Source organism: Vipera berus, assembly GCF_964194415.1.
Source record: "Vipera berus genome assembly, chromosome: Z".
Lineage (NCBI taxonomy): Eukaryota > Metazoa > Chordata > Lepidosauria > Squamata > Viperidae > Vipera > Vipera berus.
This window is the reverse complement of record NC_138205.1, coordinates 87951935-87963552: the sequence shown is the minus strand read 5'-3', so window position 1 is coordinate 87963552 and position 11618 is coordinate 87951935. Positions and strand designations below refer to the sequence as shown.

The 11618-nt window shown below is 41.7% G+C and overlaps 1 protein-coding gene across 4 annotated transcripts in view; it reads left to right on the top strand.

Annotated features, from left to right (window-relative positions):
• The first annotated feature begins 925 nt into the window (after window positions 1–925).
• The window catches only part of KAT2B (lysine acetyltransferase 2B), an 88728-nt gene continuing 78035 nt past the window's right edge, over window positions 926–11618 (top strand). For all 4 annotated transcript variants that reach the window (XM_081345369.1, XM_081345370.1, XM_081345368.1 and 1 more), the window contains exon 1: window positions 926–1324. In XM_081345369.1, coding sequence (XP_081201495.1) covers window positions 995–1324 — 330 coding nt within the window. In that variant the 5' untranslated portion in view covers window positions 926–994. The remainder of the gene's footprint in view (window positions 1325–11618) is intronic.

The window sequence follows — 11618 nt, the reverse complement described above, 5'->3', positions numbered from 1 at the left end:
ACGTATGAAGGAATGAACGAACCGTGAACTTCCTTTTATCCTAAAGACATTGCTCTGTGCTCTTTGGAAGCAAGGGAAAGGCCGCGAGATAACTTATGTAGGCGGGAGCGCATGTTTGGCTGTCACCACTACGGTACTTGGCGCGCGCACAAGGGTGGAAGCGCGCACGAGGCAGCTGTTATCACCCGAGGGCCTAGGTCCAGTCTGCTGCGGACCAGGTTCACCCCTTTCTCTACCTTTTGAGGAAGTGGCACGCATCCAGGGAACTTCTCACTTTCGCCTCCGAGTGGTAGTTTTTACACAGCAAATATCCGTGCGCGCGCCCGAGTTCTGTGACATGGTAGAGTGCCGGAGATTTATTGCGGCATAAGCTGGTATCTCACGGCACCTCTAAAGTCCTCGTCTTCATGATTCCAGAAGACTTATTTCCTAACAAATTAGAGAAGTCTGGATTCTGTAACAGAGGGGCTTTCGCTAACCTGACCCACTCCATTCCCCCTGCCATCATAGCTCCTTTCTCCGCAGACGATCTTTGGGCATGGGCGCCGCGCGCAGGGCACAGAGAAGTACGATGCCCGTCCTGGGGCGCAAAAATGGACTCTGGAAGGTTACATAGCCGTGAATATGCTGCTAAGGAAGAACTGTTGGAGGCGGCGCTGTTTTAGTACCTAGGCGAGGGAGGCCCAGGCCGTGTCGGCAGCGGGATCTTTCCGCCAAGAGGGACAACCACGCCAAGCTCCAAGAACATGTCCGTCTTTCTCCCTTACTGTCTCCTTAACAGGCGCCTCGCCTCCGCCTTCTCTTCCCTTCCCTTCCCCAGCAGGACCCGCCCGCGGTGCGGCCTGTCCCCTCCCTCCTTGGGAGCAGCCGGCGGCTGCAAAGCGGGGAAAGGGGAGGGTCCAGAGCGCTCGACGGGCGCGCTGAACCGGGCACGGAGCAAGGCTGGCGTCGGTCACAACAGAGCCGAGCCTCCCGCCGCCTGCGCTGCTGCGGCATGTCTGAGGCTGGTGCGGCCGGGCTTGGAGCTGCAGCTGCAGCGGCAGCAGGAGCAAGCCTTGGGGTCAACGGCGGCGGGGCCGGAGCACTGCAGCAGGGTTCACCGGCCGCTGGAGGGTTGCCTGCTTGTGGTCCCGCCCGAGCTGTTATCGCTGCTGCCGCAGCTGCTACTGCTGAGAGCCCTGCAGGAGGAGGCAGTGGAAGTGGTAGTAGTAGCAACAGCGGCGGGGGGCTCGGCTCAGCTCGTATCGCGGGGAAGAAGGCACAGCTTCGCTCTGCACCCCGCGCCAAGAAGCTAGAGAAACTGGGAGTTTATTCTGCCTGCAAGGTACTCAGCCAGCTCTCGGGTTGGGGAGGAAAAACAGACAAGATTAAGGGATTGCATCGACGTCCAGCACAGAGGTCGCCGCACTTGCTGCTTGCCCTTAGGGGGCGCCCAAAGATGTAGCTGTTGCAGTTTATAGTTGTCGTCAGAAGGGGAGGTGCGGGAGTGGTTCGCTGGGACTGCAGCCGGTGCTTTTAATGAAATAAATAGGCTCTAAAACGCAGCGGTTGGCTCGGTGGTCATTTTGAGGGTACGCCTGTGCGGTTTGCCACTGGATTTCCTATTCGTGTTTAGCGTGGCAATTCTTTTCCAATTGGAAAAGTGGTTTTCTGCTCAATTATTCGTGTGTACCTGTGTGTTTTATAAAGAGCAATTCTGATTAATTATTTCTTGCATATATCCATGGTTTTTAATTCGCAGTACAAAATTCTGTTGCATCAGTTGGAGTGCTGTGTGCGAAATGCTACATAGACTTTAAAAATATCAGATGTCAAATATAAAAATTGCTTGAAAATGAAACTCTCCTAGACATTGTCCTTGTGTGGAACAACTGTGAATATTTAGGGTAAAAACTTTTTAGTGCTGGTCAGATCTTCACTAGATCTTCATTTCATTTGTTTCAACTCTAGCAAGATGCAAAACGTGCTAAAATTTAGCCCATATAACAATTGTCAGAGATCAACTCCCCTTTCCTTTGTTCATCTGCTCAGTGGAGACACCTTTGGTTACCTCTCTGTAATCTGCACAGCAGTATTTTTCAGTTTACCTTTCTCTGGCTTTGTTTTGCTTTTTGTCTGCAAAGCTTAGCTCAGTTTCTCCACTTGAATCTTTTGTTATCATTCCATGTGACTCATTTCTGCTCTGCTTTTGAATAAGTTTCTCCAACCTGGCGTCCTGATAATTGCAGTCACGGTGGCCCTGAGAATATAGGAAATTGCATCTCTACAAGTTCTGGATGGCATCAAGCTTGGGAGTAGGTTACCTGCTCCATTCTGTTTTGTATCTTTAACACTCCACTGAGTTTTTTCAAAGTTGTTTTCCTCTTTGTAACTACTAGCCTATAATCCCATCATCAATCTTTATTTATTTTTAGGTCCATCTTTTAATATGCATATTCCTAGTGATGTGTTGGAAGAGGTGTTTTAAGGAGGAGAGCACAGATGTGTGCATTAAGAGGGAGTGCTTTACCATTCTGCTCCAGTTTTTTTTTTGCAGTAGTAAGAAAATAAACTCTTTGGGCAGCAGTCATAAAGATACACTGCTGAAACAAAGCAGAATGTCAGTGTAAGTAACAGAGTCAAGAGAACTCAACCCCAACAGGCTATGCCAGCTTTGGTTTTCATTGTGTTATTTGCTTGATAAAATGCTGTTTCAATTGTTCCTCATGTAAACATAAAATTAGGCACAAAACCAAATTCTGCTTTAAACAGCCACTGTATTTGCTAAGAGATAAACAATTCTGCTTCCTGATTTTTTTATTTTTTTTTCCAGCAGGGGAGGTTTGCAAAAAAGTCATTCCAGCAACTCCCTATTGAATAGTGTGTAGTGCCAGTGAATGTGAGAGAGGAGGAGAATAAAAGAGATACTTGTATTGGAGACAAGCAGTTATAGCTCCTCCTGTTCACCCACTTCCTTCTGCCAAATCTTGGCAACAGAGCCTTTGTTTTGACAGGATGGCAGCAGAAGGAGGTGGGGATTGTGGCTTGTTCCTTCTGCAGCCTATGGCTGACAAGAACTCTGACACACACGCACACAAAAGTGGATTACCAATTGTGTGAGGTTAGAAAGAGCTCAGCAGCCTGGAAACACATTGAAAGGATTTTTTCTCTCTGTTTATATCAATGTTATTACTGCAAAAGGAAGTTAGGTCAAATAAAGCCATGCAGAGCTTTATTTATCCTATTACAGTTTTTGAAGAAATTTTGCTCATAGTGTGCATTCTTCCTTTTTCTCATTTTAATCTAGTAGTACCATGTACTATGTAGGTCTGAGTGGTGGTGACAGGCGTAATATCATTTAGATAGTCCAGTGTTACATGGGGATTTGAATTTTTATCTTCCAAGGCCCTAGTTCTCCACTCTTATATTCTTGCCTTTGAACAGATTTTATGTTGCGTTTTATATATTTTTATTTCATGAATGTATAATATTAAAAGATGAGCAAGGCTTCAAAAGTGATTAAGTGCAACAATTAAAAAATAAAAAATGATCTAGTAAACTATAAAGAGAGAAACTTCCAGAACTTTGACCATGTTGCTGAAAGATTCTTATTTTTTGTAATTTAAAAAAAGTACAAACCGTGACACACCACATATATTGAAGTTGCTTATGTACTGCTGCAAATCAGGAAAGATTTATCTTTCCTATGTTGTGTTATAATTCATTTAACTAATTATATCACTGGAAAAATCATTGATATCTTTATATATAGATTCCAAATATTAGGGATATAGCCAGGAGAAAGAAAAAATGACTTTTATGTAGAGTGATTGATTCAGACTCTTGTTATCAACACTCTTCATATTAGCCTAAAATGCTATAAAAATAGGAAAAAACAGTCCAGCTCACTAATGTTTCAACTCTGTGACCATCATAAATATGAGTCAATTGCCAAGTGTCTGAATTTTGATCACATGATCAAGGTCATAATTCTGAAAAACGGTCACAAGGCATTTTTTTCAGTAATGTAACTTTGAGGACTACTTGTATATGCATTTATAGCAGCTGCGCTTAAACTTAATTATTAGTTATCTACTTTAGGACACAGAAATATCAAAGTAGATATTCTGTTTTTAATTCCAATTACATATGCTTAAGTTTGCTTTAATAATTGTTGACCAGTTAACATTCACTTTCTGAGAGATGTGCATATTCTTCCTTTTCATTTTCATTTTCATTTTCCTAGGTAGACAAATAAGATTTCCATATTATGTTTAAATAAATTGTATTCTAATAATCAAATTCTGTTTTCTTTATTATAACCCAGTAAAGGTGTATGTGAAAGATTATATGGTTGGATATTTTGGAGAAGTAAATTTTTACTTTGATTGAATAACACAGTTTTAATTATGGGGCATCCCTTTGCTTCTATTGTACAGGTTCTAGTCATACATTTTTCCCTTTGGAAAATTTTATTAAATGCACACACTAATGTTTTGGCTCAGGATTCTTTAGAGCAAAGGCAAGTGAGTTATGATTTGTGGAGTCTGTAGAAACTTTTGACAAGCCTACAGATTTCTTTTCTAGATTAGTTTTATGCAGAACTTGCTGTTCTGTAGAACATCAACAGATTCCATTTTCCTTTCAGACTGGTCTGATAGGGTCAGCCACAGTAGTGAGAAGCTGCGAAATAATTTCTCACCCCAACTGTCTAGTGCTCAGTTGTGGAAGGTGCTACCTGATACTCAGTTCAATGAGGTTTAATGAGCTCCACTCCCTTTTGCCACTTTTTAACCCCTCACCCAATGTGGTATGTATGTACCTATGTGTAAAATTAAAAAAAAATCAGTGAGAGGAAATTCCTAGAGAAGTCCCATTTGGGACCTCTGTATGATTTCATCCTTAAGCCTGAAACCTGAAAAAGTTATCACTATCCTTGTGTCCTTTTTTTGGACGATATGGTCAGGAGTGCAAGAACAAACAAACAGAATGACATTTGTCTTTAGAAACTGTTTACTTGGGGAAAAATGACAATTGTACTGGTAAATATAGTTGTAAATATATCTGCATACAAAGTACTTCAAGTACTTTTAACCAAGTCCCTATCTATTCCTTGTAATAACATTCATTTCATTTTATAGTATAATGCAAATAATTATAACATAAAATATATAATAAATATGTAATATTAATAAAATAAATTCAAACAATTGCACACTTACTGCTCAAATATAGGCATAATCACATGAACCTGAATGAATATAGAAATATTTATAACCTTGTTAAGCAGTAAATTATTCAAGCAATGATTTAAAAAAATTCAGTTACTGCCTTTGAAACATTGAATAAAGAAAAGAAGGAACAAGAACGTCACATTTCATTGCAAAATAAAAGACTTAAAATTAATATATAACACATCCTAAAATCTGAAAACTCTTTTTCATGCATACTTCCTACGACTTTTTTCATACATTATATGGCAACAAATTTTCCAAGTTTATGATTCATCTAGATATATTAGTATTTCTTTACATCTGGGGTCCCCAACATTGAGCTGTGGGCCCTACTGGTCCTTCCAGGATTTCCCTTGACAGCTTCCAGGTTTTATGTCTCACTTGATTTCATTTTATTCTTAAAAATAAATTTAAATAAAGTTGTGGTTGTAAACAAGAGCTTGAGGGTTTTATTGCATTTAAATTAACCTATATTCTTTGTTATAGCTACATTCAGATCAGTTTAAATTAGTCAAACAATAATTAGAAATAAAGGTGCTCTTTTGTACTGACTCCACTAGCTCATTGGTCCTCTGCACCAGTCTTTTGCAATTTATGTGTTCCAAATATTCTGGACTACCATTCTCATAATCTTTGGAGATTGCCCATACGACTGATCATTGCAGTTGCTATTCAAAGCATTTTAAGAATATCAATTTGGTAATTGCACATCTTTGTGGATTTTGCAAAGTTTAAGGTAGATAACTTTAGTGGAGATTGAATAGGAGTCTCTTACATTGATATACTGTCTTTTTTGATATTAACTGTCATATAAACCATATACTTAGCGAAAATTTCCCAAGATTATATGCAACTCCAATTCTGTTTTTCAAAACAATTAAATGTAGAGAATTGTGATTTATCCCAACTCTTAATTAAAATGGGCTCAGACTATAGGTTTTTGACCAATTAATTAGAATACATTATAATTTTATGAATTTGTACCTAACAGAGAACTTTTTTATGAAGCAGTGGGAAAGGAATAGAAAGAGGCTTATATAAAGTAAGCTTATTGTGATTTTGTGTTATTTTCTACTTAGGAATAGGAAGATTCCTGATGTTTTTAATAATAACTCAGTTTATTTTTTGTCATATTTAAGAACTACTAATCTCCTTCATAGGATGGCATGGTGGCTCAGTAGGTAAGACATTGAGCTTGTCAGCTGGAAAGCTGGTAGCTCAGGTTTAAGACCCAAGTGCCATGTGATGGGGTGAACTCCTATCCTTGCCCCATCTCCTGCCAACCTAGGAGTTGCAAAACATGCAAATGCAAGTAGATAAATAGTACCACTTCACGGAAGAGTAACAGTGCTCCATGACATGCTGGCCACATAATCTCATAAAGTGCTGGCTCAGTGGCCTTGAAACAGAAATGAGCACCTTTGTAGAGAGACTTACATTTGAAACAGGATTGAAGTAAAGATGTTTATAGGGCGGCAATGTCTAATCCCAATTAAGTTTAATTTGGTAGTTTTCAAATTATGAATCCCAGTCATGGAATGCATTTTTGTGTACAAATTCTAACAGAAACAAATTATCACAAATCTTTCTGATCATAACTCATGCGCATTTTAAAAACATTTTAGGCTGAAGAAGTAGACTTTTTTTTACAAGATTCTGTTTCAAAATCACTTTGTTAAATTAAATGCCCTTGAATGTTGCCTCGTTAATTCATTTTAAAACATGCTATATTTTGAGCAATGTAGCAAGCAATTTGGCCCCTAATTTGGGCAATGTAGCAAGCAATATAGTCCTATTTCTGTGTTATCAAACTTTGATTCACAATTTGCTGGACCAAGGCCAATGTTTAATACCATGCATTCTAATTTTAACCTTTTATTGCACAATATTGATTTAAAGAATGAACAGTAAATGTGGCAACCATATGGATTAATCATGACAGTTTTTGAGGAAAGTAATTTAAATATGATTTACAACTGATGCTTTGGAATAAAAGAAAATAACAGCAGAACATGTTCATCATGAAACAAATCCATAGTAATTTATTTTTCACCATTGGTTAGCATAAGACCCTTGATAAACATTTTAGCTTAGGGAATGCATTAATACAAAATTTATGTAACTATATTGAAGTAATCCAATAGTAGATTTTATTCCTGTTTACAATATAGAGAATGTTCCTATATTTACTGTGTCCCTGGTGAGTGAAATGTGAATCTGAAGTGGAGTGAGTAGCTAGAAGGAACTGTTTAGAATGGGAAGACTCAGATTCAAATTCTCTGCTATGAATCTTGTTGTAGTTCTTAATGCAATCATTGCAGATAGAAATTGTTATGCACGTGTGTGTGTGTGTGTGTGTGTATTGATTGGTGGGGGGGTTGCGGTGGGTAGGTAGGTAGGTAAGTAGATGGGTGGGTGGAGATAGATAGACAGATCGATAGTCTGATAGTCTTTCAAATTCAAAGAAGACACACTGTTGTGGAGTTCACCTGTGGACATGGAGGTGATTGTGCAATCCTAGTCTGAAGGTGAAGAATCTAGCACAATGGAGGCACTGAAAGTCTATTGTAATAACTATGGGTGTTATCCTATGGTGCCACTTACAGTTTTCTAGCAGTTTTTCATGGTGCCTGTTTTCAAAGCCAGTGGAGACGTTTTAGCACAGGGCCTACTAGCAGGTCTGTTAGCAGACCCAGCTAGTAAATCCCTTGGCTGTATGTCACAGTGGTGTAGGATTTTCTTTGTAGTGTCTTTGTAGAGCTTGTGTCTTTCCAGTCTCCAGTATACCATAGTATACCAGTATACCATACCATTGGTGAGGCATGCAATAGTCATCCATTCTGATGATGTGTCCCAATGAAGTATATCTGGGCTTTGCTAATCAGGGACTCAATGCTGGTGGACTTTGTGCAGTCCAAGATTTCCAGTTGAAAACTGAGTCTTGTCAAAGAATGCTAGGAATGGAGCAGAAAACATGCATGTGAAATTTTCCAGTTATTTGATGTGTTACTGGTACATAGTCCAGTATAACCACAGGTTTGTAGACTTTCAGCTTTATGGGGATATGGACATTGTGTTGATTGAGCAGTCTAGTATGCAGTTGCTTCAGAGCCTGTCTGGCTTTGCTGATCCTTGAGTCAGTTTCTTTGTCCAAGACCCGAGAGGATACTTCTCAGGTATTGAACTGTTTACCTTTGTCAGCTGGGTTGGTTTTACAGATATTTGGCATGGGCTAGTGAAGTACTTCAGTCTTGTTCAGGTTGATAGTAAATCTGAAAAGGATAGCAATGTCTGAGAATTCATTCAGCATCAACCGTAATCACTCTCGTTGTGTGCCAGGAGCATACAGTCATCATCAAAGAAGGGATCCTTGAATTACTATATGGAGTCACTTTGTCCATCCATTCAAATGTTGTAGATCACAGAGAAAACAGTTTAGTTGGAATCTGTTGTACACTCTCCAGTCCCTGTACAGCATATGGCAACATGTAATTGAAGAACAGATTGAACAGGACCGGTGTTAGGACACAACTTCAATTCACCTCATTGGAAATAGCAAATGCAGTTGATGTATCACTGTAAAGAACCTTCCCTGTCATTCCATCATGGAGTAGGTGAATCAACTTCACAAATTTCTTCAGTCATCCAGAAGATTTCAGGATGGACCAGAGAGCCTTCTTGTTTACAGTGTCAAATGCCTTTGTCAGGTCAATGAAGATAGAGTAAAGAGATTTATTCTGCTCAATGGCAAATCTCATGTCTGCTGTAGTCTGTTCTGGCAGAAAGCCTCACTGCACCTCTGGGAGATTCTTTTTTAAAACAATGACAAGACTGTTCAGGAGAATCTGAGCAAAAATCTTGCAGTGAGGTAGTCCTGTAGTTCCCACAGTCTAATTTGCTTCCTTTATTTTCTAGAACAGCCACCACGAGAGCATCACAGTCATCAAACATTTCTTCTGCGAGCCTAGTGTCTTCCAAGATTTCTTGGAATGCCTGTAAGGCATTTGGGACTGGTATTTTATAGATTTTGGCAGGAATACCATCATGTCCTGTGGCTTTTTAAAAGTTCATCTGCAAGATTGCTTTCTGGATCTGATGAGAAAAGAGAAGCAGATCTAGAGTAAGACTGGCAACTGAGGAACTTGTTGGAAGATGGCCTATTGAGTAAATTAAATGTAGAATGGTTTATCAATCCTTCCTGATTAATCAGATTTGGCCTATGAGATGACAGTATGAGCGAGTGTCCTAATGTAGAAGGACCACAAAATGCCTTCATGATCATGGTGCTGAAGAACTCTGGTGACATGCATATCTGCATAGCATTTCACCTATACACCCTTTCTGTGCCACCACTTGTCCTCTATACCTTGGAATCCTCCTAGTACTTCGTACTGCAAGTGTTTAAACTTCTCTTTCTTTGAGGTTTATAATGAGTCATAGGCCTTGTTATGGGCATGGAAAGGTCTTGGTGTGTCCAGATTTTCAGTCTTAAGTCTTAACAATTTTTTACAAGTGATGAATTGCCAGAAAGCTTTTTATTTAAGTACATTTTGAAAATGTTGGATAATAATAATAATAATAATAATAATAATAATAATAATAATAATAATAATAATAATAATAATAATGAGGAGGAGGAGGAGGAAGTTGGAAGGGACCTTGGAGATCATCTAGTCCAACCCCCAGCTCAGGCAGGAAACCCTATACAATTTCGGACAAATGGCTGTCCAGTCTCTTCTTAAAAACTTCCAGTGTTGGAGCATTCACAGCTTCTGGAGGCAGGTTGTTCCACTGGTTAATTGTTCTAACTGCCAGGAAGTTTCTCCTTAGTTCTAGGTTGCTTCTCTCCTTGATTAGTTTCCATGCATTGCTTCTTGTCCTTCCTTTGGGTGCTTTGGAGAATAGCTTGACTCCCTCCTCTTTGTGGCAGCCCCTGAGATATTGGAACACTGCTATCATGTCCCCCCTCGTCCTTCTCTTCATTAAGCTACACATACCCAATTCCAACCACTGTTCCCTATATATTTTAGTCTCCAGTTCCCTAATGATCTTTGTTGCTCTTCTCTGTACTGTTTCTAGAGTCTCAACATCTTTTTAAAGGTGGATGCAGTATTCCAAGTGTGGCCTTACCAAGGCATTGTAAAGTGGTATTAGTACCGTATATACTTGAGTATAAGCCGACTCGAGTATAAGCCGAGACCCCCAATTTCACCCCCAAAAACTGGAAAAAGTTATTGACTCGAGTATAAGCCGATCCGCCGTTCTGCAAGCCTCCGCCACCGGCGGAGGCTGGATCCGCGCTCTGCAAGCCTCTGCCGCCAGCAGAGGCTCGATCCGCCATTTTGCAAGCCTGAATACACAGGAATACCCTGTGTGGCCGCGGCTCTCAGGGAAGCCCTGGCTGTCCGCTTCCTCGCTCCATGCTGCCATTCGGGGCCCGCGCGTTCCTCGGGCAAATCGCGGCGCCCAGCAGGCGAGGAAACACGCCCGCTCCAGTCGCCCCCCCTTCCCTCAGGAGACGCGAAGCAAGTGACCGCCCGGAGCTTACCGAGGACTTGCGCGCGGCCGAGGCTTCGGTGCTTCCAGGATCGCGCGCACCTCTCCCAAGCCGCCGCCGTCCGGAGACCTGCCGAAGTTTGGGGAGGTTTGGGGAGGCCCAAACCTCCCCAAACGTCGGCAGGTCTCCGGACCTCCGCGCCCTGCCTGCCTGCTTCTTTCCGCTGCGGAAAGAAGCAGGCAGGCAGGGCGCGGAGGTCCGGAGACCTGCCGACGTTTGGGGAGGTTTGGGGAGGCGCAAACCTGCTTCTTTCCGCAGCGGAAAGAAGCAGGCAGGCAGGGCGCGGAGGTCCGGAGACCTGCCGACGTTTGGGGAGGTTTGGGGAGGCGCGCACCTCCCCAAACCTCCCCAAACGTCGGCAGGTCTCGGAAAGAAGCAGGCAGGCAGGGTGCGGAGGTCCGGAGACCTGCCAACGTTTGGGGAGGTTTGGGGAGGTGCGCGCGCACCTCCCCAAACCTCCCCAAACTTCGGCAGGTCTCCGGACGGCGGTGGCTTGGGAGAGGTGCGCGCGATCCCGGAAGCACCAAAGCCTCGGCCGCGCACAAGTCCTCGGTAAGTTTTTTTTGTTGACTGGAGTATAAGCCGAAGTGGAATTTTTCAGCCCAAAAAGTGGGCTGAAAAATTCGGCTTATACTCAAGTATATACGGTACTTCACGTGATCTTGATTTTATCCCTCTGTTAATGCAGCCTAGCACTGTGTTGGCTTTTTTCGCAGCTGCAGCACACTGCTGGCTCATATTTAAGTGATTGTCCATTAGGACTCCGAGAACCCTCTCACAGTTACTACTATTGAGCAAGGTACCCCCTATACTATACCTGTACATTTGGCTTTTCTTGCCTAAATGTA